General features: G+C 65.3%; 5 protein-coding genes across 9 annotated transcripts in view; 2 read left to right on the top strand and 3 right to left on the bottom strand.

Moving 5' to 3' along the window:
- Positions 1 to 517: 517 nt before the first annotated feature.
- WDR24 (WD repeat domain 24) lies at positions 518 to 8,275 on the top strand. Its single transcript, XM_074840492.1, has 10 exons — positions 518 to 577; positions 1,238 to 2,211; positions 2,496 to 2,673; positions 3,497 to 4,172; positions 4,884 to 4,999; positions 6,096 to 6,217; positions 6,547 to 6,651; positions 6,750 to 7,087; positions 7,540 to 7,724; positions 7,900 to 8,275. The coding sequence occupies exons 2-10, from the start codon at positions 1,731 to 1,733 to the stop codon at positions 8,066 to 8,068; spliced, it is 2,370 nt and encodes a 789-aa protein (XP_074696593.1). The 5' UTR covers positions 518 to 577; positions 1,238 to 1,730; the 3' UTR covers positions 8,069 to 8,275.
- A 194-nt stretch (positions 8,276 to 8,469) lies between these two features.
- JMJD8 (jumonji domain containing 8) lies at positions 8,470 to 10,504 on the top strand. 2 transcript variants are annotated; one of them, XM_074840495.1, is made up of 9 exons: positions 8,470 to 8,665; positions 8,745 to 8,828; positions 9,006 to 9,054; positions 9,149 to 9,245; positions 9,349 to 9,417; positions 9,501 to 9,620; positions 9,709 to 9,776; positions 9,925 to 10,059; positions 10,230 to 10,504. In XM_074840495.1, exons 1-9 carry the CDS (start codon positions 8,577 to 8,579, stop codon positions 10,308 to 10,310), a joined length of 792 nt encoding a protein of 263 aa, XP_074696596.1. In that variant the 5' UTR covers positions 8,470 to 8,576; the 3' UTR covers positions 10,311 to 10,504. The 2 variants fall into 2 exon arrangements, with proteins under 2 accessions (XP_074696596.1, XP_074696597.1); XM_074840496.1 differs by lacking the exon at positions 8,745 to 8,828 and having other exon boundaries at positions 8,529 to 8,665.
- Positions 10,505 to 10,669: 165 nt separating this feature from the next.
- STUB1 (STIP1 homology and U-box containing protein 1) lies at positions 10,670 to 14,827 on the bottom strand. The gene is made up of 7 exons (XM_074840494.1): positions 14,627 to 14,827; positions 13,672 to 13,870; positions 13,398 to 13,563; positions 13,126 to 13,216; positions 12,448 to 12,504; positions 12,127 to 12,243; positions 10,670 to 11,691 (listed from the first exon to the last, which is right to left on the bottom strand). The coding sequence occupies exons 1-7, from the start codon at positions 14,810 to 14,812 to the stop codon at positions 11,566 to 11,568; spliced, it is 942 nt and encodes a 313-aa protein (XP_074696595.1). The 5' UTR covers positions 14,813 to 14,827; the 3' UTR covers positions 10,670 to 11,565.
- Positions 14,828 to 15,807: 980 nt separating this feature from the next.
- Positions 15,808 to 21,518, bottom strand: RHBDL1 (rhomboid like 1). 3 transcript variants are annotated; one of them, XM_074840778.1, is made up of 8 exons: positions 21,387 to 21,518; positions 19,045 to 19,203; positions 18,544 to 18,768; positions 17,997 to 18,145; positions 17,797 to 17,909; positions 17,423 to 17,523; positions 16,918 to 16,978; positions 15,808 to 16,814 (listed from the first exon to the last, which is right to left on the bottom strand). In XM_074840778.1, the coding sequence occupies exons 1-8, from the start codon at positions 21,423 to 21,425 to the stop codon at positions 16,543 to 16,545; spliced, it is 1,119 nt and encodes a 372-aa protein (XP_074696879.1). In that variant the 5' UTR covers positions 21,426 to 21,518; the 3' UTR covers positions 15,808 to 16,542. The 3 variants fall into 3 exon arrangements, with proteins under 3 accessions (XP_074696879.1, XP_074696878.1, XP_074696877.1); XM_074840777.1 differs by lacking the exon at positions 21,387 to 21,518 and having other exon boundaries at positions 19,072 to 19,557; XM_074840776.1 differs by lacking the exon at positions 21,387 to 21,518 and having other exon boundaries at positions 19,045 to 19,557.
- Positions 21,519 to 24,091: 2,573 nt separating this feature from the next.
- Positions 24,092 to 26,163, bottom strand: part of LOC141930496 (mitochondrial Rho GTPase 2) — a 45,173-nt gene continuing 43,101 nt past the window's right edge. For both annotated transcript variants that reach the window (XM_074841422.1, XM_074841421.1), the window contains one exon: positions 24,092 to 26,003. In XM_074841422.1, coding sequence (XP_074697523.1) covers positions 25,886 to 26,003 — 118 coding nt within the window. In that variant the 3' untranslated portion in view covers positions 24,092 to 25,885. The remainder of the gene's footprint in view (positions 26,004 to 26,163) is intronic.

Raw genomic sequence — 26,163 nt, forward strand, 5'->3', positions numbered from 1 at the left:
ACCCCCAATACACCCCATATCCCGTGACACCTCCATTTCTCCTCCTGCACCCTCACCCCAATGCACCCCATATCCCCCTGATACCCCCATTTTCCCCATCACACCCCCCCACTGCACCCCACATCCCCCTGGCATCCTCACCCCAATTCACCCCATTATCGCCCCTTGACACACTCATTTTCCCCCTGCTCCCCCCAACTCCCCTGCACCCCACGTCCCTCCGGCTCCCCCCCCCCACAATGCACCCCATATCCCCCCGGCACCCCCATTTTCCCCCCCTGCACCCCCACCTCCCAATGTACCTCATATCCCCACAGCGCATCCCTACCTCTCAGCGCATCCGCGCCCCCAATGCACCCCATTTTCCCCCCGGCACCCCCATTTTCCCCCCTCTCGCCCCCGGGGGGGCGGGGCTTGATCCCGGGGCGGGGCCTGCCGGGGGCTGGCAGCGTCCGGGAGTGGGCGGGGCCGCGGCGGCGGAAAGGGGCGGGGCGTGGCGGCAGAGGGGCGGGGCTAGGCCGCCGTTTCCGTGGCGGCGGCGGCGGCTCGGCCTGAGCTGCCGGCGGGGCTGCACCGGGTACGGCACCGGTACCGCGGAGGGGGAGGGCCTGGGCGGCAGCAGCAGGGGATCCTGAGAGGGCTACGGGGCGGGAGGGGGCCCTGAGGGGTGGGAGGGGGCCCTGAAAGGCGGGAGGGGGCCTTAAGGGGTGGAGGGGGCCTTAAGGGGGCCCTGAGGGGCGGGAGGGGACCCGGAAGGGGCCTTAAGGAGCAGGAGGGGACCCTGAGGGGACCCTAAGGGGCAGGAGGGGGCCCTGAGGGGTCCCTGAGGGGCGGGACGGACCCTAAGGGGACCCTGAGGGGTGGGAGGGGGCCCTGAGGGGGGCCTGAGGGGCGGGAGGGAGCCCTGAGCAGACCCTAAGGGGGTGGTGAGTCAAGGGCAGGCGCTGAGGAGGGGGCAATGTGGGGTATGAGGGGTCTGGGGGGCCTGGCCAGGGAAGGTCGTAGGGCCTGGTGAAGGGCAGTGCTGGGGCGGGAGCTCAGCCTGGCTCTGGGGGTGACGGCCTGTGGGTGGCCCCTGAGACCCTGTGATCCCCAGGCAGCCTTGCTGGCCCCAGGGCACCCCCAGAGTAGCTGCCAGCCCCTGGCACCCTGGCCTGCCCCTGTGCCTGGCAGGGCGAGCTGCTGGCCCCCCCTCTGCTCAAGAAGCAGGGTGAACCCCTGCCTGTGGTGCTTGCAGGGGTTTGGGGCGCAGGGAGCACCCCGCAGAGATGACCGCAGCCTCGTGTCACCCGACCTCTTGCTGGAGACGCTGCTCGCCTCAGTCCACATCGCTGTAGTCCACCTCCTGTAGCGTGAGCAACAGCCGCTCTCGTCAGCGGAGCATCTCGGGGTTTGAACTGAGAAGGGAGCAAGGCACCCAGAAAAGGTTTGTGCGAACTCTCTGAGAGGGAGTTGCAAAAGGCAGCAGGAGGAGAAGCCTGGCGTGGGGCTGTACCTCCCCGCAGGTAGCAATCAGGCTGTAGCCTCTCACCTCTGCGGCCCGTTGATGTGGCCACAAAAAGCTGTGGTCGAAGCCACCTGGGCCTGCCAGGAGCTGCAGGAGCCAAGCCTGTCCCTTCCCAGCTCTGGCTGAGGTGGAGCAGGGCGGCCATGCGAGCGTGAATGCAGCCTGTGGGGACACAAGCCTCCGAGCCTGCTCCTGGAGAGGGGAGAGCGCCCCGAGGACAGCCATGGAGAAAATGGCCAGGGTCACCACTGCCCTGGGGGGCAATGCCCTCACGGGACGGACCATGTTCTGCCACCTGGACGCCCCCGCCAATGCCATCAGCGTGTGCCGTGACGCCGCCCAGGTGGTGGTGGCCGGCCGCAACATCTTCAAGATCTACTCCATCGAGGAGGACCAGTTTGTGGAGAAGCTGAACCTCCGCGTTGGCCGCAAACCCTCCTTGAACTTCAGCTGCGCGGATGTGGTGTGGCACCAGATGGACGAGAACCTACTGGCCACCGCCGCCACCAACGGCGTGGTCGTCACCTGGAACCTGGGCAAGCCGTCCCGCAACAAGCAGGACCAGCTCTTCACCGAGCATAAGCGCACTGTCAACAAGGTCTGCTTCCACCCCACCGAGGTCTACATGCTCCTCAGTGGGTCCCAGGATGGCTACATGAAATGCTTTGACCTGCGCAAGAAGGACTCTGTCAGCACCTTCTCTGGTATGAACGTGGGCTGTTGCTTGCCCTGGTGAGAGGTTTGCCCTCTGCCCATGCCCGGGAGGAGGGTTTGCTCGGAGCATGTTGTCTGGAGCAGGCAGGGTGGGAGCTGAGAGGCATTTTGGTACCTTTTTTTGCCACTCAGCAGTGGGCTAGGTCTGCACAGGAGGTGGAAGGTGGCCACATCGCTCCCTGCTTCCCCTTCTTTCAGGGCTGGCTCTTCCAGTGGGGTTTTTAGCTTTGCTGCAGCTCTGTTCCACCAGATCTCAACCTCTGTACCCACTCAGGCCAGTCGGAGAGTGTGCGTGATGTCCAGTTCAGCATCCGGGACTACTTCACCTTCGCTGCCACCTTTGAGAATGGGAACGTGCAGCTGTGGGACATCCGCCGGCCGGACCGCTACGAGAGGATGTTTACGGCCCACAACGGGCCTGTCTTCTGCTGCGACTGGCACCCAGAGGACAGGTATGTGCAGGGCCAGACCCTGCCAGCCGCCCAGCCTTGGCAGAGACAAGGGAGACCCTAAAAGCAGGATTGGGACCTTGCCGGGGGAGGAACCCGGGTCTCTGATACCCTGGCCCCTTGTGTTAGGGGCTGGGCTATTGCTGGAAGATGGGAGCAATTATTGCTCTGAGGATTTGGGGGTGTGTTGGGGTGATTTGGTTTTGGTTTTTTGACAAACTGGGGGTTTCTGAGGCACTGGATTGCTAATGGTCAGGTGTAGCCAGCTGCTGTCTTGCCCCCTGTGTGAGGGCAGCCTCTCGCTCCAGTGCTCGGCTCGGGGAGGGCGCTGCACGGCTGCTCAGGGATGGGGCTTGCTTGTGTTGATCCCATTTCCCTCCTGCCTTGCCCTGGGGGCAGTTGCAGTGTGTCTGGAAATAGCTGTTGTGGTGTGCGGGTCCCTCCTCACTCCCTGCCAGGCAGCACTGCAACTCCTCACCAGCTGAGAGAGGCACTGAAATACGTTCAGACTGGCCTTTTTTCCTCTTCGCTGTCCCTGGCAAGTGGAAACCAGAGGTAGGGGGAACCGGTCTGGCTGGGAGCCCTTTGGATAAGTGTGGCTCTAAGGATGCAGGGAACAGGAAGGAGGGGTGTTGCCTGACCTGGTTACTGGAGAGCAGAGGCGTTAGGGTAGCACATGGGAGGATGTGATTGCAGCCTGGCTACTTCCCCTTGGCATGGATGTGGTCACATCTGTGCTGTGAGCGTTTCTGTGCCGGGGTGGGAAAGGAGAGGTGAACGGGCAGGGATGCTGGCGTCTCACCATCTTCCTCCCCACTTCTCCCAGGGGCTGGCTGGCAACAGGCGGCCGGGATAAGATGGTGAAGGTGTGGGACATGAACACCACACGGGCGAAGGAGATTTACTGCGTGCAGACCATCGCCTCCGTGGCCCGGGTGAAGTGGCGCCCAGAGTGCAAGCACCACATCGCCACCTGCTCCATGATGGTGGACCACAACATCTACGTCTGGGACGTGCGGCGTCCCTTCATCCCCTCCGCCATGTTCGAGGAGCACAAGGACGTCACCACAGGCATCGTGTGGCGTCACCTCCACGACCCCTATTTCCTCCTGTCGGGCTCAAAGGACAGCACCCTCTACCAGCACATCTTCAAGGACGCCAGCCAGCCCATCGACCGGGCCAACCCCGAGGGGCTGTGCTACAGCCTTTACGGAGACCTGGCCTTTGCTGCCAAAGAGAGCCTCATCTCCTCCGACTCCAACCGCAAGCCCTACATTGGGGACCGGCGTCACCCCATCTTCTTCAAGCGTAAGCTGGACCCCACGGAGCAGTTTGAGTACATCTCCTCCTCCAGCGCCCTCAGCGTCTTCGAGTCGGACGTGGAGAGCGGCAGCATGGACTGGTTCGTGCACACTGCCAAGCAGTACGCGCTGGCCGGCCGGCCCCTGGCCGAGCTCTGCGACCACAACGCCAAGGTGGCCAAGGGCTTGGACCGCAACCAGGTGAGGCCAAGGCTGGAGAGCTGCAGCGCAGAGCTGGGCTGGTGCCAAGGTTGGAAGGTGCTGTCAGGGTGAGGCCCGCCACCCAAGCTGGATGGCAGCTTTCCATCCGGCTGTGGCCTCTGGCTGTCCCAGAAGCTGTACCTCTTCCTGGCACCAAACCCAGAATCACAGAATCATCTAGGTTGGAAAAGACCTTGAAGATCCTCCAGTCCAACCATTAACCTCACACTGACCATTCTCAACTCCACCAGATCCCTCAGCGCTGGGTCAACCCAACTCTTCAACCCCTCCAGGGATGGGGACTCCCCCCCTGCCCTGGGCAGCCCATTCCAACGCCCAACAACCCCTTCTGCAAAGAAATACTTCCTAAGAGCCAGTCTGACCCTGCCCTGGCACAGCTTGAGGCCATTCCCTCTTGTCCTGGCGCTTGTTCCTTGGTTCAAGAGACTCATCCCCCCTCTCTGCACCCTCCTTTCAGGGAGTTGTAGAGGGCCATGAGGTCTCCCCTCAGCCTCCTCTTCTCCAGACTAAACCCCCCCCCAGTTCCCTCAGCCCTTCCCCATAAGCCCTGTGCTCCAGACCCAACCTGTACTGCTGTTGCCTACAGCAAGGACAGATCATTTCCCAGAAACCTGACCCCCTCTCCCCGAGAGCCTGCCCAGCTCTCTGGATCGGCCTGGTAAGGTCTGACCACAGCTGTCTCTCATGCAGGTGGCTCAAACGTGGACGATGCTGCGAATTATCTATTCCAGCCTCGGCACCGTGTCGTCCACTAACCTCAACCACAGCATGGGGAAAGGCAGCACTGCCCTCCCGCTCATGAACAGGTAAGGGGTGCCAGAGCAGCAGCGAATGACACGATGGCTGGGGCAGCTCCGTGAGCAGGAGAGCAGAGACGGCTCCTTGGCTGGGCTGGAGTTGTGGGGTGGGAGCAGGTCACCTCTCCCCCAGCCTCAGGCCATGCTGCTTGGCAGGTTGGCATCGTTTGAACGCAGCCGTTTTCTGTGTGGGTGTGAGAAGCGAGTGGCCAGCCTGGCCTTGAGCTGTGCAGCCTTGTATGCTGCTGCTCCCTTCCCTCCTTAAAACGAAGTTTGAAGCTGTGGTGGGGTGTGGGGCTGATACTATCTTTGTAGTTATTTAATTAGTGACTGTGACCAAGGGCTGGCATGGAGAACCCCTGTCTCACTGCTGGTGTGGAGAGGTCATCTTCTGCCTTGGAAAGGGAGAGGACAGCCCAGCTCTGTGAGCAGTTTGCTGGGGTGGAGAGTCCCATCGTGGGCTGATGAAGCAGGAAAACTTGTTCTTCCTCTTCCCAATGACATATAAAAGTGAGGGGGGAGGACTCCAAATTAGCTGTCAGACCTTGCAGGGCCGGGTTCTCAGGGTGAGTGGCAAATTCTCAAAGAACATCAAAGAAAACTCTCCCTGACCAAGCTCTGCATCCAGATGGGTCACTGTCTGTCACTGACCTAAACAGCAGGCAGCAAGCAGAAGAGCTTGGCTCTGCTTCAACCCCATTCCCTTCCTTTTCCATCTTAGTGAAGCCTGAGAGCGGTGATGCATAACAAACAGCAAAGCACTGTGTAGTGAGGCAGCTCCTGTGTACCTGCCTCTGAGGTGAAGGTAAATATTAAGACATGGAGTCAAGAGCCAGCACTCAGCTCTGAAATCCTGTAGGAGGACCTTTGCGGGCACCTTCGTGGTGCGTGTGTGGAGATGCCAGGCTTGGAGAAAGGGCTGTGTTAACAACAGCAGTGTGTCTTTAAGTTACAAAGTGGGGACAGCTGACTGTTGAGCTCTCGGGGAAAATCACCATATCTTGTGTTTCACTGTTCAAATTGCAACTGGAGACCTATTTCCAGGCTGCTGCCTAGAACAGAAGCTGTAAACTTCTGTGACTATTAAATTTGGCTGCTTTCCCAGCTTTAACCTGAAGGACATCCCCTCTGGGCTGGGCAGTGAATCGAGACTGGACCGCAGCAAAGGAGAAAGCCGCACGGAAAACATCCTCATGGATTCCTCCTCCACCCTGATCAACAATGAGGGTAATGTTTCTGGGGCAGTCCTGTGGCTCTTTCCTCCTCAGCAGTAGATGGCCCTGATATGGGATAAACTGGTAAATTTATCCTGTAAATTGGGGTGATTGGACCTGCTGCAGCCCCCAGGTGAAGTGTGCCAAGTCCAGGGGCGTTGCAGAAGGACATTTTACCCCCATGACCCCCACACAGTGTGGGTGCCGGGAATGTGACTGCGGTGGGGAGCTGAGCTGTCTGGCTCAGACACAGCCTGGCTTGCTGGGGCAGGACACGAGGGATGTGGATCCAACTGTGTACCCGAGGGGGATGAGCCGATTTCTTTCTCCCTGGGCACACAGACAACGAGGAGACGGAGGGCAGCGATGTCCCTGCGGACTATCTGCTGGGAGACGTGGAAGCGGATGAGGATGACCTGTACATGATGGATCACGAGAACCCGCACGGTGAGCACATGCCTGGTGCTGGGCGGTGTTGCCTGTCCCAGACATGTGGCTGGATTTTCTCCTGTCCTTCCCTACTCATTCCTGATCTGTCCTCACAGCTGAAGAGCAGGAATACAGCCTTCCCCAAGAAGCTTTCCCCCTGCGCCACGAAATCGTGGACAACCCGTCGGCCTTGGACCACCTGCAAGACAAGGCTGACTCCCCTCACGTCAGTGGCAACGAGGCTGAGACGGTGTCGCTGACACCCGTGGAGTCCTTCTCCCTCATCTCCATCTCCCACTCGCTCTACGAGAACCGCCTGCCCTCCGACTTCTTCAATCCCATCGTGCGGGACACGCTCCTCTTCTATGCCGAGCAGGGTGACGTGCAGACGGCCGTGTCTGTCCTCATCGTGCTGGGAGATCGCATCCGCAAGGAGATCGATGAGCAGACCCAGGTAGACCCCAGGAAGCCCCTTCCCGGCTGTGCCGGGACTGAACCCTCCCTTCAGGGCCGGTGCAGCAACCCCACAAGATGCAGTAGGACACCTTGGTGGGACCCAGAGGTGGTGTATCCCAACACCACGGGATCCCGTTGGGCTCTGGGCACCTCCCTTCTCCTCCAGCCCCTGCCAGGCCTGCTCTAATCCGGGGTGGGCACCTCCAGGACCCCAGGTACCCAGCTGGCTGCTCTACCACAGTCCTGGCAGGGACCTGAGGGGTGTCTGCAGGACCAGGGTGGGGAAGTGGCCTTGGCCTGTTGATCTGGGGAAGGACATCTCTTCCCAGCCCTGCAGAGCAGTTCCTCTGCTGCAGGGATCTTGCCTTTGGGATGCAGGGCTGGGATCCCGAGGGAGTTTGGGGCAGGGTGGGGGGATGTTGAGTCTCAGCTGTCTGTGGCTGTCCCTAGGAGCACTGGTACACGTCCTACATCGACCTGCTGCAGCGTTTCCAGCTCTGGAACATTTCCAACGAGGTGATCAAGCTGAGCACGTGCCGCGCCATCAACTGCCTCAACCAGGCCTCCACCACCCTGCACGTCAACTGCAGCAACTGCAAGCGGCCTATGAGCAACAGGGGCTGGATCTGTGACAGGTGAGGGCAGCGCTGCAGGCAGGGAGCAGGCAGCGAGGTGGGGGACCGTGCTGTGGTCACCATGAGGAGTCCCAAAGGGGCTGCAGGGGCAGGAGGAGGGGGGTGGTGCCTGCCTCGGTCCTCCCTCGCTGTCCCCCCAAGGGCTCTCGTGCTCACACCCTTCTCTCCGGCGCAGGTGTCGGCAGTGTGCCAGCATGTGTGCCGTCTGTCACCACGTGGTGAAGGGGCTCTTCGTCTGGTGCCAGGGCTGCAGCCATGGTGGCCACCTCCAGCACATCATGAAGTGGCTGGAGACCAGCTCCCACTGCCCCGCCGGCTGCGGCCACCTCTGCGAGTACACCTGAGCCCCTCGCCGGTCGGGGGAGACGGCAGGCAGTGGTGGGCAGGGCAGGCAGCTGTGGGCAGGGCAGGCAGGGCCTCCTCTCTGCCTGCCCTCCCCACACCTCCCTGCCTGTATTTATTTTTGTGTAAATAGGGGCCTCGCCTGGCACCCAGCCCTCTGCCCCCCCCTTTTGTACTGGATTAAAACAAAACAGAGCAGCTGAACTGTACCCTGCCTCTTGTCTTTGCTTAACGTGGCTGCAGCGGCCCCCGGGGCAGGTTCGGGCCTCCGGGGGGCGGAGCTCGGCCCCGGTTCCGCTCCCCGGCCGGCGGTCCCTGCCCGGGGAAGCTGTGGGCTCCACTTTCTCCTTGGCCCCTTTAAGGCGTGGCCCCTTTAAGCTCTGGCCCCTGCCGGCATCCGTAGCGACGCGCCCAGCCAATAGCAGCGTGCGGCGGCCGCGCGGGCCGCGGTGCCTGCTGGGAAGCGTAGTCCGCCGGCGACCCCGGTACCGGCGCTGCTCCCACTCCCCGATGGCGGCAGCGCGGCGGCTGCTCTCGCTGCTGCTGCCGCTGGCCTGGGCCCAGCCCGCCGGCTGCTCCGACCCGCCGGGCGGCGGCTGGTAAGGGCGGGGGGGCTCTCCCGGTGCCGGTGCCCGTCCCGGTCCCGGTCCCGGTGCCGAGCGGAGCCTCCCGTTGCAGGCTGGCAGGCACGGTGCCGGAGGAGAAGCGATGCACCGTGGAGCGGGCCGACGCCTCCCTCACCTACTCCCTCTTCCTGCAGCGGTACGGGCAGCCCGGGCGGCCGCTGACCCCAGAGGGGTACCAGGGCGGGGAGGGCCGGGGACAGTCCCCGGTGTCCCGGGGAGGGACCCCGGGCCATTAGGAGCGGGGGCAGGTCCCGGGGGAAGGTGGTTGGGTGCGGCCGCCCGTTCGGGACCCCGCTGCGGTGCTCTCCCCCAGGTTCGCCTTCTCCCGGCCGGTCATCCTCCGCGGGGTCACGGACAACTCGGTGAGTGCCGGGAGGGGGGGGGGACACACCGGTGACCCGGAAGCGGCGGCAGCAGCATCGCGGCCCACCCCGCCCCCGCTGTGCCTCCCCCCAGGCCTTCCGCGCCCTCTGCACCCGGGAGAAGCTGCTGGCGGCCTTCGGGGCCCGCCCGGTGCGGCTCAGCACGGCCAACACCTACTCCTACCGCAAAGGTGAGGGGGAGGGCGGGGGCCGCGGCCCGCAGCTCCCCCCGCGGCGGGCGGGGCCTGCCCGGGGGGTACCGGCATGGCCCCCCCAGCTCTCCCCTGCCCGCAGTGGACGTGCCCTTCCAGGAGTACGTGGAGGAGCTGCTGAAGCCGCAGGATCCGGCCCAGCTGGGCAGCGGTGGGTAGCGCTGTCCTGCTCTCCGCAGCCGGCGCCCCCCGCCCCCCCCACACCGGCTTCATCCTCCCCCCCTTCCTCCCCAGACACCCTCTACTTCTTCGGGGACAACAACTTCACAGAGTGGGGCCCCCTCTTCCAGCAGTATGTGGCCCCCCCCTTCCGCATCCCGGGCACCAGCCCTGCCTACAGCTTTGGGATCGCAGGTGGGTGCTGGCAGAGGTGGCGGGAGGGTGCGGGCAGGAACGGCGGGGGGGGGGTCTCCCCAGCACCAACCCCCCCCTCCTGCCGTAGGCTCTGGCTCTGGGGTTCCCTTTCACTGGCACGGCCCCGGTTACTCCGAGGTGATCTTTGGCAGGAAGGTGAGAACTGAGCCCTGAGGGGAGGCATTTGTGGGGGGCAGGGGAAAGACCCCAGTGGGTGTCCCCTGAAGAAGCCCCCCTGGGGCTGAGCCCGAGGGGCTGGAGGGGAAATAGGGGGGCGGGGTGTGTGTTCCCCCATGTCTTCCAGCGCTGGTTTCTGTACCCGCCGGATAAAACACCCCACTTCCACCCCAACGAGACGACGCTGGCCTGGCTCCACCACACGTACCCCACGCTGCCGCCGGCCGAGCAGCCGCTGGAGTGCACCCTGCGCCCCGGGGAGGTGAGTCCAGCCCGGCCCCGGCCAGCCCGCGCGTCCCCCTGGGTCTCTGCTCCCCTGGGGTGGTGGAGGGGACACCCCCGCAGCCCAGCCAGCACCCCCGGGGCTGCGGCAGGCCGCAGGGTGTAGCCCCCAGGGAGCCCGTGGGACCCCCTCCTGCTCTCTCCCGGCAGATCCTGTACTTCCCCGACCGCTGGTGGCACGCCACGCTCAACCTGGACACCAGCGTCTTCATCTCCACCTTCCTGGGGTAGAGCCGGGAAGGCCGCGGACGTGCCCCCACCATCCCGGCCACACGCTCAGGGCGGTGGCTCCGGCTCCCACCCCCGCCTGGGAAGGGCAGCGCCAGCAGCCACCCACTCAACTCTTGGTGTCGGGACCAAGTGCCTGAAGAGCTGGTTTTTACTGGTCTTTTCCCTCCCCTTTGGATTAAAGTTGTTCTGTCGTATCGCTTCGTGTATTGCTACACCCCTACTGCCACCAGAGTGCAGGCAGGGCAGGCAGGGCAGGCAGGCTGGGGTCAGGCAAACCTGCTCCTCAGGGGATGGCACCGCTTCCCAAGCCAGGACGCTGCCTGCCCCGTGCAGAGATCGCCACCGTGAACCACTCCAGCTCTTTTTTTCCACATTTATTGCTGAATTTTTTTTTTATTTTTATATTTATTTTTTTTTTAATTGACATTGGCAAACTTTCAGAGGGCGCTCAAAGCCAGGCAGGCTGTCGGCCGACCAAAATGCTGGAGTCTCAGTCGGATGCAGAGTTGTTGGTTGTTTTGTTTTTTTGTTTTGTTTTTTTCAAAGAGATTTCATTAAAAGGAAAAATTTTAACCTGGGCAGTTGTTCACAGGGAACCACAGTCCCGGCAGGCGAGGGGAGGCATAAACCAGCCCCTTCCAGCCCGGGGGCAGTTGTTTCCCAGGAAAAGCCGGAGGGCAAGTCGGCATCTGCAGCAGGAACGTGGGTCTCCCACCCTGGCAAGTGGCTATTTACAGGGAAGAGGAGGACCCGACCCTGGCCAGGCAGGAGGTGGAAGAAGGAAACAACTATGTACACGGGGAGGGCACCAGGCCCGACCAGCACCAGGCGCTCATCCCGGCAAGCTCCTCGCAGCACCTCCCTGGAGCAGGATGCGATCTTTGGGGATTGTCAGCTGCCATAGCCAAGGGGAAACCTGCTGGTCTGGACGATGAAGATGCTGGCACAACCTTCCAGGCCACCGCGACCAGCCAGCCTTTTCCAAAGCGCCAGGCAGGTCTTCCTCCAAGTGCTGTGGTCCGCGAGGAGCTGGTGGAGAGGGGAGCCCGGGGAGCCTTCGTGCCCGCCCAGGCGCTGCGGCTCCTCGGGAAGGGGAGATGGCGATGTGCCCTTGCCCAGCACTGCCGCTGGGTCTCTGGGCACCTGGAGCGGAGGGGGAACAGCCGGAGAGCGAGTAAGGCATGGTGCCAGCCCAGCGAGAGCCGTCTGTGCCATCTGGGGGGACCTGGACGGGCCAGTGCTGCCCCTCGACCCCTCAGTAATCCTCCACCCAGCCGTTCTCTGAGATGAACGCGTCTATCACCTCCTTCATGGCGAGGTTGGGGATCAGCTGGTCCTGGGTCAGGGGACTCCGCGTCACCGGATCGAAATGACCCACGCGCTGCAAGGGAGGAGACGGCCGCCAACCGGTTACTCCAGGCACCTGGCCTCGGCCCTGGGGCACAGGCAGCTGCGAGGTCAGCGCCCTGCCTGCACAGCAGCCAGGCATCCATACGCCTGCCAGGGGGAGGAGAGGAGGCGGAGGAAGAGCCCCCTCGGAAGGTGCCTCCCAGCAGGTTAAGAGTGGGTCAAGGCACAAGATTCCTGCCAACAGCCGCCTCCGCTTCAGACAGGGCCTGGCAGCGCCCGCTGCCTTCCTGCCTGCCCCAGCACCTCCGCAGGGAGCTGCCTGGGCAGGTACTTGGGACCAAGCCCAAGGAGGCTTTTGAGCCTGTAGTTGGGCAGACAGCTGCCTTCACACCCAGGCAGGAGACGGGCAGAGGAGGACTGGGGGCAAGGTCCTGGGAAGCCCCCGCTGCCCACGGCCCGGCAGTACCTGGAGATGTTCCTCAATGTCCTTCCTGTCGTAGGTGATGCCGCTGGGCGTGATGCAGGGCTCTCTCATCAGCTCAAAACTGATCTTCCCACACAGGTAGTCAGGGATGTCCCGTTTCTGGCTCAAGAGAAGCAAAGCTGGGTCAGGAGGGGCTGGGTGAGCCCAGCATCAAAAAAAAAAAAAAAAAAAGAGGGCTGGGAGGTGGCACCAGCTGGGGGGGAAGCAGGGAAGAGGGCAGAGGTGGCAGCAGGGACTGAAGCAGGTTTAGGGTGAGCAACTCTAGACAGGGAGAGACGGGAGCACACACCAGGGCACACTCACCTTCCTCTTCTCATCCACTTGAGAGAAGAGCTCGTCCATGTCTGCCAGATATTTGTCCTGAAAGAAAAGGCCTCGAGGATGAGGGGAACCTGGTGTATGAGGGCTACAGGTCCCTGAGGGAGGGAGCCCTGAAACCTCCCACCCCATGGCTGCTGTGGCAGGCAGAGCCAAGGTGGCAGGTCCCCGGTGGCCCCTCTGCCTTCACAGCCCCCAGCTGGCGTTCGCCTGGCTCCAGGCTGAACCGCGTGGCAGGAGTGATCCAGCTTAAAAATAACCTTCCTTTGTGGGGCTATTTTTATCCCAGGATTAGTCCTCTGCACCGGGCCAGCACCCAGTCCCACATGTGGCCAAGAGCCGTTGGCGTTGCACGGCCCTCAGAGAACAACAGGCGCAGCAGCTGGGTGACAGCAAACAGGCGTCACCGCTGCCGGGCTGCAACAAGAGGTGACAGAGCAGGAGCAGCTGTCACGGGGGGACACGAAAGCCCTGCAACAGCAGCTCAAGCCATGAAATGAAGGCTGAGAAGCTATGCTCTGCCCCGTGGGCTCCTGGCTTTCCCCTGCACAGCTGCAGCCCCACGGCTTCCTCGGCCGCAGCAGAGCAGGGGGATGGGGATGGGACGAGGAAGCCCCAGCTCGTCTCCCAGCCTCCGTGAGCAGCCCCAGCCCCCCCACTCACGTGTTTGGCCTCGATGCTGGCCAGCTGAACTCGGCTCCGGCTCTCGTCCGTGTTTTCTTCCTGCTGAGTCTTTCGGCACTCAGCCAGCTCCCTAGGACAGAGCGGGGAGATGAGAAGCGATGGAGGGACGCTAGCACTCCCTTCCCTGCTCCTGCTGCCCGAGCTGCGGGGCTCCCACTGCACCTCCATGAAGACAGAGGCACCACATGTAGAGCTGTGACAGCTTCATGGAACTAAAAAAGCCTTTACGGGTGCTGCCGCTGCCCTGTTACCTCTCCTTCTCCGCCATGATCAGCTTGGTCAGGTAGGAGTGCAGCTCATTCTCCTGGTTGATCCGCTTCTCCTCGATGCTGTTCCAGCGTTTCTTCTTGGCGATGCGCAGCGCGCTGGGGATGTCGTCCCCGAAATTCAGCCGCTGCTCCTTGGCGAGGTTATAGGCTGGGGAGGGAAAGGGCATCTCAGAGCCAGCACTGGCTTCCTTCTACTCATCCCTGGCCCTCTCCTGGTGGACAGGCTTGGGGGAACACCGGCATCGTGCCCGCTCACCTCTCTGCAGGTTGGCGATGGCCTCGTCGTAGTTCTCCATCTCCATCTGGCACTGGCCCAGGAAGAAGTGAGCCTTCACGGACTGGCCGTCCAGCTCCAGGGCTCTCTTGCAGTCAGCCAGTGCCTTGTCGTGCTGCTGCATCTTCAGGTAGCAGAGGGCTCGGTTGGTGTAGTAGACGGCCACCAAGGGGTTGCGGTTCTGCAAGATGAGACCCATGCTGTGGCCGGCGACAGCAACCGCCTGCTCCCTGCTGCAGGCTGACAGGGACAAGGCACGGTGACAACTGGGTGACAACTGGGTGACTTGGTGAGCCGACTGCACAACGTCATCACCCTGATGAGAGCTGTGAGTGCTGGCTCGGGCTTGCACTCCGTGGGGAATTGCTGGGATGGACAGGGGACAAGCTGGGGCCAGTCCCCAAGGGGCTGCCTGTGTCCCAGCCCCGGGGGGGGACGACAGCCCCCCTGGACCAGGCGCTGGAGCCCTCCACCCCAGGGTGTCTCTGCCCCACCAAGCCCAGCCCGTGGATGCGGTGGGGTGGGGGGGGACAGTCCCAGGGTGGGGGCACCCTGGCAGAGGGTGGGCACAGGAGGGTCCAGCTCAGAGCCTGGTGGTGGGACAGACTGGGCTGGGGGGATGGCCAAGCCCGCGGGGGCCTTGGCTAACCCAGGCCTGGGGCAGAGCGGGGGTCAAGCCCAGCGAGGGCATCCATGCCCAGGGGTGTGTCCAGGCCCGGGGGGGGGGGGGGGGGGCGGTCTAGACCAGGGGGGTCCTGTCCCGGTGGGGGCACGGTGTCCAAACCGCGGGGGGGGGTCCTGTCCCGGGGGTGTCTAGGCCAGGCCCGCGGAGGGGGAGCCGAGGCCAGTTATGCCCGGCGGGGGGGGGGGTGGGGGGGGGCGGGTCCCGTCCCGGGGGTCGATCCCAGCCCGGGGTGGGGGTGCCGCTGGGACTCACGATGGCGCGGCCGTAGCAGGCGGCGGCCTCGGGATACTTGCGGCCGCCGAAGAGCCGGTTTCCCTGCTCCTTGTGCTCCTGCGCGCTGTGGCTCTTCTCGGGGCTGCCGCCCCCCGCGCCCCCCGCGCCCGGCCCCGCCGCCCCAGGCCCCGCCGCGCCGCCCTCCCGCTCCTCCTTCCCCTTCATGGCGCCGCCCGGCACCGCCCGGCCCGGCCCGGCCCGCTGGGGCCGGCGGCTCCGCTGGCTCCGGCCGCGCACTGCGACAGCCGCCACCGCCGCCCCCGCCGCCGCCGCCGCTTCCGGGGCCGGACCGCCGCGGGGCGGGGCCGGGGCTGAGGAGCCGAGGGGCGGGGCCTGGGGAGCAGGGGGGCGTGGCCTTAGCGGAGGGGCGGGGATAGGAGGGAGGGGTCTATGAGCGGGGGGCGTGGCCTGAGCGGAGGGGCGGGGGCATGGCGGGAATAGGATGGGCGGGGTCTATGAGCGGAGGGGCGTGGCCTGATCTGAGGGCGGGGCCAAGGGGGGCGGGACGTGGGTGATTGTGGGGCTGGGGATGTGGGGTGCGGGGGGGGGGGGTACGGGGAGGGGTTTGATGGGGAGGAGGGGTGCAGAGGGGTGGGGGAGGCTGGGGCTGAGTAGAGTGGGGGCTCAATGGGGGGGTGGGGGTACAAAGGGGTGGGGGTTTGCTGGGGAGAGTAGGGGGCTGGGGGGGTGGATAGGGGCTGTGGGGCTCCATGGGGGGGGTGTGAAGAAGAGCAGGAGGGGTGTGTGTGGGGGGGTGGATGGTGGGGTGCAGAGAGGGGCTGAGAGAAGGGAGGGGCTGCTTGGATGCGAGGGGCCAGAGGTGGATGCACTGAAGCATGGGGGGATTGGGGGGGGGGAGGGGGGCCCAGCCCGTGCTGCAGCCACCCCCATCCCTGCACACCCATGTCACACACAGCCCCCCCCGCGCCCCCCCGGTGGCAGCCAGCACCGCGGGGCTCAGCCGGTGCCGTTTCGCGAGTCCCAGAGTTTTCTGCTCCAGTAAGTCCCGTCCCTGGCTGTTCCCCCCCCCACGCCCCCCCCAGGGCCAGCCAGCCCCGACGCCCTCACTGAATCAGCAGGGACCCAGAAGGGATGAGGGGGGCACACCCGGACACCCCCAAAACCCCCATTCCCCCACCCCACAGAGACACAGGCCCCAACAGTGTGCAAAATATTTATTTATACTCCAAAAAGGTCGAAGGGGAGGGGGTCAGAGCGGGGGCCCCCCCTGTGCCCCCATCCTGGGGCGAGCCCCCCGCCCCGGGGAGGGCAGCTGGCAGCAAAGCGGGGGGCCAGGGCATGGGGAGGGGGGGCTGCGCCGCCGAGGGCACTGCTGAAATGAGTTGTGCCGGTCTCAGCTGATTCGCCTTCCTGCTGGGCTCTCCCCATATTACTCTTTTTTTCTCTCTTTCTTTTATTTATATTTATTTTGGCATAGAAAAATAAATTGCTCCTATTTTGGCACCAGTCCTTCGTGTGAAAGTGCAGGTCCTGGAGGGTCAACGAGTCGGCCCCTACCCTGGAAAGGGGGTACAGGAACAAGCGGGGGGGGGTCCCCCGCTCGGCTCTGTCCCGGGGGGGCACAGCCCGAGCCCTGCGGGCACCCCGGGGGGGTTGGTGATACCGGGACAGGGCTGAAGCATCCGTCGGGGGTTGGGGTGGGGGGGGGCACAGCGGGGCGGGGGGATTTGCCAGGGTACATTCAGGGGGGACGCAGCCCATGGGGTGGGGGGGGGCACAGCGCGCTCGCTAGCACCGAGGGGGCAGGCGGGCAGGGGGGTGGCCTGTCCCCATGTCACGCGCGGGGATCCCCCCCCTCCCCTCCACCGGGCTTGGCCAGCGATAGGAAAAAAAAAAAAACCAAACCCAAAACAAGAAACGGGCGGTGAGGTGGGTTATGGCGGGGGGGGGATCTGTGCCCCCAGCAGGTCGTAGGCAAAGATGTTCCAGAAGACGGCGAAGAGGAGGAAGGTGCCGTAGGAGAGGAGCAGGACCCACCAGCCGCACTGGTCCTGCAGGCTCTCCTCGTAGCTGCGCAGGATGGTCAGCCCCATGCTGATGCCCACGATGGCCCCTGCCAAGTGGGCCATGAAGCTGGGCTGGGGGCCCGAGGCCGGCAGCGGCGGGGAGAAGCGGAGCCAGACGGCACGACCCACCTCCGAGCTCACTGTGTGAGACAGCGCCAGGAGGTGCTCAGTCCCCCTCTACCCCCCCCCCCCCCCCCCCAAAATGGGCACCCCCGGGGTGGGGGGCACGGCCGCGTTACTCACTGCACACCAGCGCCAGCACCATCCGCAGCAGCTTGTAGGGGCAGCGCATCCCGGCCCAGTTCTGCGGGTGGACGGACAGACGGATGGATGGATGGATGGATGGATGGATGGATGGATGGATGGATGGATGGATGGACGACGGGCAGGCACCGGCGATGCCCCAGCACCGGGGAGGGGGCTTGCACGGAGGCCATCAGCCCTGGCTCCATGGAGCCCCCCAGGTCCCCATTCCTCCACCCCCACCCCACGATGCCACCCAGGGCGCTCCCCCCGGGTGATGGTGCCCACCCCATGATGCCACCCCACAGCATCCCCCTCAGTGTCACACCATGCTGCCACCCTACAATGGCACCCCCCCACACTGCCACCCCACCCCCCCCATGTCACACCATGCTGCCCACACTACGATGACACCCAGTGGCAACCACCCCATGGCATCCCCCCCTGATGTCACACCATGCTGCCCACCCCCCCGTGCCCCCCCCCCGATGCTGGGGGTGCTGACCATGACGACGTTGGCGAGGTGGGCCGAGCAGAGAGCATAGACACCCCCCGATCCCCCGACCAGGGGGGCCCGCATGTCCGTGATGGAGACGGTGAGGGAGCCTGCGGGCACGGGCAGGACTCAGCATGGGGCCTTGCCCCTCATAGCATTAATTAATTACAGTCCACATTAATTAATTACAGGCTGCATTGCCCCCCCAGCCCCCTGGGGCAAGCAGTGCTGGCGGCACAGGGTGATACCCAGCGGTCAAGACCGGGCAGCAAGCGTAGCCCCGCATCCCCATCGAGCTCGGGGTGCATCTCCCCGCGCCCTCCCCAGGGTTGGTGACGGGGACCGAGGGGGACACGCCCCCCCTCCACCGCACACGCACCCACCTGCCAGGACGCCGGCCAGGTAGAGGAAACTGATGCGCAGGATGCCGTGCACCATCTCCAGGGGCACCCCGATCATCAGCTGCAGGAGAGCGTTGAACCCCAGCTGCTCCAGCCTGCCCAGGCACAGGAGGGGACACTCAGGCCACGCAGCCCGCGGTGTGTGTCCCCCCCTGGTGTTCACCCACCCGGCAGAGACTTACCCCACGTGCATGAACATGTAGGTGAGGAAGCGCCAGGCGCGCGCCCGGTGCCCGGGGTGGTAGACGAGGGGGCTCTTCATGTACTCGGGGTGGTAGGTCTGCAGCACCCACTTGTTCAGCCGGGCCCCATAGCAGAGGAACACGATGATCTGTGCCAAACCCCACGGCTGTCACCCCCAGCACTGCTGAGCCCCCCCTATCCCTCTGTCCTGGGGCACAGTCACCCACCCCTCTGCCCCAGGTCTGAGCCCCCATGGCCACCAGGACGTCACAACTGGGGTCACCCATCCCCACTGCCCTCAGTCTGAGCCCCCCCATATGGGCACAAGGACATCACAGCTGGGGTCACCCGTCCCCTCTGCCCTCCCCCATGGCCACTGGCACGTCACAACCGGGGTCACTCATCCCTTCACCCCTGATCTGAGCCTCCCTGTGGGCACCAGGACATCACAACCAGGGTCACCCATCCCATCCACCCCAGGTCTGAGCCCCCAAGGGCACCGGGACCAGCCTGGGCACCAGCCAGCTGCATGCCCGTGCCCCATACCTGGGTGAGGGTGACGGCTGCCATGAAGACGGGGGGGGGACACGTGCGGTGCTGGTAGAAGTACCAGCGCCGGTCCATCTCGCAGGGCAGGATCTCATAGGCCACGTAGCGGACGAAGCGCTTGTAGAAGCCCAGGCCGGTCTCGTCGAGCAGCACGTCGCGGGGCAGGGCTCGCTGCCCGTTGGCGATGGCGCGTTTGAAGCTGCTCGAGCGCTTGCTGCTGATCTGCGGAGAGAGGCCGTGCCCGCGGGGGCCACAGGGGCAGCTCGGGCTGGTGGGCTTGTGGCCACCCCCCTGCCCATTGCCACCACCCCATGCCATACTGCGGTGGGACCGGCCGGACAAGCCACCCCAAGGCCGTGCCATCATCCCATGCCAGAGGAATCCCTGGGGACCACTGGTGTCTGCCCCCCTCCCCAGGGGCACAGGGAGGTGCCCAATGCCCACCCCAGGCTGGCACCCAGCTGCTCGCCCCCGTCCCCGCAGCCCCCCGGCACTGACCAGGTCTACCAGCTCCTGATAGCAGACCTGCCCCTCGTCGTTGCCCTGTGCCAGGGCCACCAGCATGTCCAGCTTGGCGGGGTCCAGGGGCAGCTCATGGCTGTGCACGAGGCTGGCAAACGTCTCCACCCCGATGAAGCCGGTGTTTTCGGGGTCCAGCTGTGGGGGACAGCACAGGGCACCACTGGGACGCCAGGGCTGCGACTCCTTAATCAGCTGGGGAGAACGTCTGGTGCCCCTCACCCTGGCCTCAAGCCTGGTGGTATCACGTGTGGCTCCATGACACCAGCCCCCGCCTCCGCGAGGGAGGCTACAACCCACACCCACCCTGTACCCCGCACCGAGTGGGTGCCTGGTGCCATGTGGGTGCCCTGTGCCGTGGGGGTGCCCCATGCCGTGCGGGCGTCCCCGTCCCTGTCTCCCCACGGCGCAGCCAACACTCTCCCACTCAGTTATTTCCCGCCGCCAGCAGCCTGCCAGCCAGGAAGCCACAGAGCTAAACACACGCGCAGCCCTGGCACCAGCCTCCTCCCCCTCCTCCTCCTCCTCCTCCCGTGTCCCCTCGCCACCGGGCGCTGGGCTCCACCACACTGGGCACCCTGTGCCGGGGCACCCTGCACATCCCCGGGGCTCCCAGCACTGATCAGGCACCCTGAACCTTTCAGGCACCCAGCACCATGGGGCACCTGGTGTGGTCCCACTCCTGGAGACGAGGAGCCCGGGGTGGCATGAGGAGGATGGGGACGTGGAGAGGGCACCAGCTCAAGCCCTGCCAAGGGTGGCCAGGACCCTGCACCCCACAGAATCACCCCGCAAATAGTGTTGGGTTTGCTCCTTTTTTCTGCAGGGAATGACATCCAGGAGAGGAAACTCATCCTCGTGGGACGGGCAGGAGAGGGAGTGCTGGGGGCATGGGATCGTACCCCCACCCCAGCGTGCGCCCCGTTCCTCTGCCCCGGCAGGGAACAGCCAAAGTCTCTTTCCCAAGGGGGCTCTGGCTGCCCGGAGCCTCTGCCAGAGGCAGACATGGGTGCAGGGTGGGAAGCATGGTGGGGAGTGGGGTGCAAGATGTGGGGTGCAGGCAGTGCTTGCATCCTCATAGCTGTCACCGGCCCATGGGAGCAGCCCTGGCTGTCAGGGTGGGGGAGCACCCCGGTGCCCCCCGTCCCCCACACACCACCCCACAGGTGCCACGTGCATGTGCCACGCTGGGACCTGGCACACGCTGTCCCCACGCGCTGGCACACGCCGAGCTCACTGGCCCCGAGAGCCCTGGCAGCAGCCAGGTAGCCCCTCTCTGCTTTTGGGGTGCATCTACTGCCACCCCAACTCCACTGGCCCGCTACAGCCTCCCGGGGGGGGTCTGGTCCTGAGCCCCCCCAGCCCCTCGGCCCTGAAGATGCTGCTCATCCCCGAAGGGCTCAGGCACACACGCAGCCCCCACGCCCGAGGGTGGGGTGACACGGGGGGCAGCACCGCAGCTCCCGGGCCGGGGAGGCTGGGGGACTCGGCCAAGGTCATGGAGCCAGCCAGGGGCAAGGGGGGACAGTTAATATTCCTGACCGCCAGTAAATTCCCTGCCCATCCCCATGGGAGAGCTGCCAGCTTGGCCCGGGGTGGGTGGGGATGGAGGGACGAGGCGGCCGAGCGCAGCGGGAGCTGCTCGGGGCCGAGCACTGGGGTGCAGCCGGTGTTAACGCACCGGGGCCCGATCCTGCCAGCGGAGCGGAGCCCAGCGCGATGCAGCGGTAACGCTCCACGGCCTGAGCCTGCAATCAGGTCATGGGGCTGGATGCAGCCCCCCGCGAAGGCGTGCGAGCCCCGGCTTCACTGGGGTGGCCGAACCCCACGGCAGCCCCGGCGCCTCGGGGCCCCATCCTGCACCCCAGCGCTGGGGCTCGGCACCACCGCAGGCGTTGGGGCTCGGCTGCTCAGCACCCCTCGTCCTTGAGCGTGCACCCGGCAGGATCCGGCCCGGGGCAGCGCGGGGAGTGCCGGGGCAAGGAGGAGGCCACAAGTGAGCTGAGTTGCGCGGTCTCAGCGGCGCAAGGGGGATCTGGGTCCCCCGGGGCAGTGATGGGGGGCACCGGGGGATGCTCAGCGGAGGCAACGGGCGCGGTAGCCGCCCTGGGCGGGCAGCGCTGCCCGGTGCCTGCCAGACCCGCGGGCAGCGCTGCCCGCTGCGCGGCAGCCGTGCCCAGGGCATGCGAGCATCCCCCCCGGTAGCGATGCCCGGTGCCCGGCGACACCCCCCCCCCCCCCTCCCCGCCACGGAGCGGATCCCCGTGCCCGCCAGCCCCCGGCAGTGCTGCCCGGTGCCCCCCCCCACCCCCGGCTCTCACCTGCTCCTGGATGAGCTGGAGCAGGGAGCTCCTGTCCATGCACCCGGCGGGCGGCGGGCTCCGCCGCTCCCCCGCGCCCGGGGCCGGCGAGCCGGGCAGGGGAGCGGCGCGGGCGGCGGGGGCGGCGGGGGGGGCGGCTCTCCCCGCCAGCCCCGCGTTGCGGCGGGCCCGGGAGCGAGCTGCGAGCGGCGGCGCCGGGAGCCGCCGATGGCAGCGGGGCGGCGGCGGCGGCGGCGGCGGCGGCGGGGGCGGGAGCGGAGCCGAGCGGAGCCGCCCCCGCCGCAGCGCACGGCGCAGCGCCCCCCCCGCCGGGAACCGGGAACCGGGACCCGCCCCGCTCCGCCCCGCCGGCAGCCCCGGCCCCGCGCCCCGAGACACGGCACGGGGAGGGAGCCGACACCGGGCACCGGCAGCCCGGGACGGTACCGCACCCCTGGACAGCTACGTGCAGCCCGGGACGGTACCCCCAGCCCAGCGCCGGTACTCAGATCCCGCTACGGTACATGCACCCCGGCACTGGTACCCACAGCCCAGTATGGTATCTGCATCCCAGTATGGTACCTGCATCCCGGTACAAGTATCTGCATCCTGGTATGGGAACCCCCATCCAGGTACTGGCACCCACATCCCAATATGGTACCTGTATTTTGGTGTGGTACCTGCATCCCAGTATGGGTACCCACATCCCAGTACACTACCTGCATCGCAGTACAGTATCTGCATCCCAGTTACGGAACTCACATTCCCTTTACAGTACATGCATCCCAATACGAGTACCTGCATCTCAGTACGGGTACCAGCATCCCAGTATGGGTACCAGCATCCCAGTACGGGTACCAGCATGCCAGTACAGGTACCAGCATGCCAGTACGGGTAACAGCATGCCAGTACGGGTACCAGCATCCCAGTACAGGTACCAGCATCCCAGTACAGGTACCGGCATCCCAGTATGGGTACGAACATGCCAGTATGGGTACTAGCATCCCAGTACGGGTACCCACATCCCAGTAGAGGTACCCGCATCCCAGTACAGTTACCCGCATCCCAGTACAGGTACCAGCATGCTGGCACCAGGTACCTGTGGAATGCAGCACAGGTGACCGCAGCCTCTACTGCCGTCCTGATCCTGGCACCCCAGGCCAGCGCAGGGCTGGGCACGTCCCCCACGGCACGGGGCACATGGTGCTGCCAGCGCCGGCCCCTGTCCCAGCACGGAGCACGCTGGGCAGCCTGGCACCGGCTCCCCTTGAACTGGCAGCCTTTACATGATGTGCACAGTGGCACCGGGGCCTGGCCTGCTGCCCCCGGACCCCCATGGGCCCTGTCCTGCAGGGTGGCGTATCCCCACTCCCCTGGGCCCCAGCTCAGCCCCACTGTGAGTGCCAGGGAGAGCTCTGGGCTTTGCAGCTCTGCCGTGGCACGGGGCTGTCCCTCACCAGCCTGGCACTGCCGTGGCACGGGGCTGTCGGGGGGGCAGAGGGGCTGGCAGGCAGCGGGCAGGGGGCTGTGCTGGTGGCGATGCCGCAGCGATGCCAGCTGGCACAGGACAGGCAGAGACGCTGGGCAGCGGGGCAGTGCCCAGGCTCCTTCCTCGGGGACTGCGTGTGGTCGAGGTGAGCTCCCCCAGCCCTGCCATGTGCATCCCCTGCCCCACGCCTGCCCCGGCACTGCCTGAGCAGCTCAGGCACTATTAATACGCACCGTGGCACGTGGGCCTGCTGCTCCCACGGGGCCCAGCCTGGTTTGGACTCACCAGGGAGCACCGTGTGTCCCGTCCACCTTGGCATCGCCTCCTCCACCCTGTGTGGCGGTACCAGCCGCGTTCCCTCCCTGCCCTGGCACCCCGGCAGCCCTGGTTTGCTGTGGTGGGTCTGCTCTCCACCCCTGGCAGCCCGGAGGGACGCCCTCACACACAGGGGAGCAGTCTGGTCCCATCCAGCCTCAGAGGAGAGGCCCCGTCGAGGTGCTGGGGAAAGCCTCTTCCCCACCTGCGCCTGCATTCCCAGTGCCCAGTGCCCGCGGCTGAGCCTGCAGAGACAGAAATAGCCGAGGGAAAAGCTGCCACGGGGAAATGGGAGCAAGCAGGGGAGGCAGCACAGCCCCGGGAGCTGCAGGCGTGCGGGGGGGAAGGTGGCTGCAGGGAAGCCCCCAACCCCAGCTGGGGACGGGCACACAGAGCCCAGCAGGGCTGAGGGGCTGGGGACCAGGCTCCCCCCGGGAGGCTGTAGCAGGCCAGTGGAGTTGGGGTGGTAGGAGATGCACCCCAAAAGCAGAGAGGGGCTACCTGGCTGCTGCCAGGGCTCTCAGGGCCAGCAAGCTCAGCATGTGCCAGTGCATGGGGACAGCGTGTGCCAGGTCCCAGCGTGGCACATGCACGTGGCACCTGTGGGGCAGCACGGCGGGAACAGGGGGTACAGGGCTGCTCCCACCACCCACGAGACCCTACCAGAGTGACACGGAGACCCACCACCTCCTTCCCCATCTCTCCCCGCTGGCTGGCACTTGTTGCAGAGGCATCTGTGTCCCCAAGCACCAAGGACCCCCAAGCCCTGTCCCCCTAAATCCCTGTAACCATCCCCAAAAGGGGCAGGCAGCCCAGGCCCTTGGGGTCTCCTCGCTCACACCGCAGCCAAGGGAGGCGCCAGGCTTTGCAAAGCCCCAGCAGAGACGTGGGTCCTGCTCCCCAGGAGACGCAGGACATGGTGTGCAAGCAGAAGGTGTGTAAAAATTTATTTTGATGTAGAGAACAAACCTCCTAAAAAGGTATGGCTTTGCCAGACACAGACCAGTGCCGGGAGTGGGGTCACACCACCGGACACGGGCCTGGCTAGCAGAGCCATGCACGGTGGGCTCGGGCACAGAGAAGGGATACGGAAACACCAGGGATGGGGCCCTGGCAGTGCCACAAAGCACGGCCAGCAGTGAGCAGGGTGGCAGTAGGTGCCCTGGCAGAGCGGCTCTGGCACAGGCAGGGACCCTCCGTCCGGCTGGCACCGAGGACTGGGCACTGGCGGGATGGGGGCACCACCCTGGGACTGCCCCCCTAAGAGATGCTGGCTGCCGCCCAGCGACTTCCCAACCCCTCACTGGCTCCAGGCCACGATAAAAAGTTTAAATAGACAAAACATACAGAAAAGCAGCTCCAGCTGTTACCTCAGTGCTGCCCCACCAGCTGCCTGCAAAGAAACCTACCCTGAGTGTGCTCAAAAAGCTGAAGAGCTGGTGTCACTGGAAGGGTGGGAGCCCAGGGAGGGGTGGGAGCCGAGCGCGGGGGCCAGCACAGGCTGGCCTCGCTCTTTGGGACTCGGGAGACAGGGACGCTGTGGGACTCTGGCCCCAGATCTCTGCTGAAGTCACAGCAGCTGCCCAGCAGCAAACACCGGCTTGGGTGTGGGCAGGGGGCAGGTGAGGAAAGAGCTTCCAGTCGTAGCAGGAGATGCAACGCCCAGAGCCCCGCAGGCTGGGCCAGCCTCAGCGTGGCCAGGGCTCCGTGGAGGGGACAGCAGGACCGGGCCGTGTGCCAGCGTGTGGCACAGTGTGGCACCAGCTCAGTGATGGCACTGCCAGGAGAGGACTGCAGCCTGCCCTGGGGAGCGCAGTGGGCACCCGACCCCCTCGCAGCCCTCTCCAGCGTACCAGGGCTCCTGGGGCCCTGCGAATACTGGTGGCCATGAATACTGGTGGCCAGGGCAGGGCTGGGGAGGGGACAGGCCACGCAGCTGGGCAGGGGAGAAGGGCAGATGGGCCGAGAGGCTGGAACGCTGCAGGACTCCAAGTATTTCTGAGCAGAAACGAGAGAGGAGCGTAGGACAAGTCCTGGGTATCGCTCCCTGCCCTCTTGCAGCCCAAGCCTGGGAGATGCAGCCACAGCATTCCAGCAGGAGGGGCCAGGAGTGCCCCCAGAACACAGGGGCTTGCGGGGTGTAAGCGCCTGGCCCTCCACGACTTCTATTCCCGCTGGCAGAGGAAAACAGGGTCGGGGGTGGAGGTGTGCCCCAGGGGGCTGAAGCCAAGAGCCCACTTGACAGCTCTGCTGCTGCTGCTGGGGGCCCCAGGGGCTCCAGGAGTGTTGTCCCCCCCAAATTGAAGGCAGCACAACCCTCTGGGGAAGGGATGTACCCAGCCCAACAGATACTGAAACACTCACGTTTGAGCTTAAAAACAAACGTTAAAAAAACAAACCAAACAGAATAAAAAGATGAGGGTGATCCCCCAGCTGCTGGCGGAGCCCCCCACGCAGAGCTGCCTGGCTCTGGCTGCGTGGCTGGGCAGGAGCCACGCGGGCCAGGAGGCTGCAGAGGCCGGCAGGTGAGGCTGGCCGGTGCCGTGGGATCTATCCTGCTGGTGCTGGGAAGTCCGGTTTCACTGGTCCTGCAATCCAGGCTGGGGGGAAAGGAGGATTTCCCAGCAGGGACCAGCTTGAGGCAGGGCCCCTCACCGGGGCATCACTGGGGACGGGGAGGCCGGTGTCACGGGGAGGACGGGGTGGAGAGCGACTCTCATTTGTTCTTGGCTAGCACGCGGTACAGCGTGAACCCTACCAGAGCAGTCACCGCGGCCCCCAGGGCCACCCGGAGCCAGAAGGACGCGGCTCCCAGCTCCACAGCGTTCAAGTGGCTGCAAGGAAAGAGAGAAGAGGCCAGTGAGCGAGGTGCACAGAGATAGCTGTCCAAACGCCAAGCTCCCCGACAGCCCAGAGCGCTTCCACCCCAAGCAGGGAGGTTGGGGTGTCCCTGGGCGGACAGAGGGTGACCCCGGCGCAGCTCCAGGCTGGGGG

The sequence above is a fragment of the Strix aluco genome, chromosome 15, assembly GCF_031877795.1.
Source record: "Strix aluco isolate bStrAlu1 chromosome 15, bStrAlu1.hap1, whole genome shotgun sequence".
Taxonomy (NCBI): domain Eukaryota; kingdom Metazoa; phylum Chordata; class Aves; order Strigiformes; family Strigidae; genus Strix; species Strix aluco.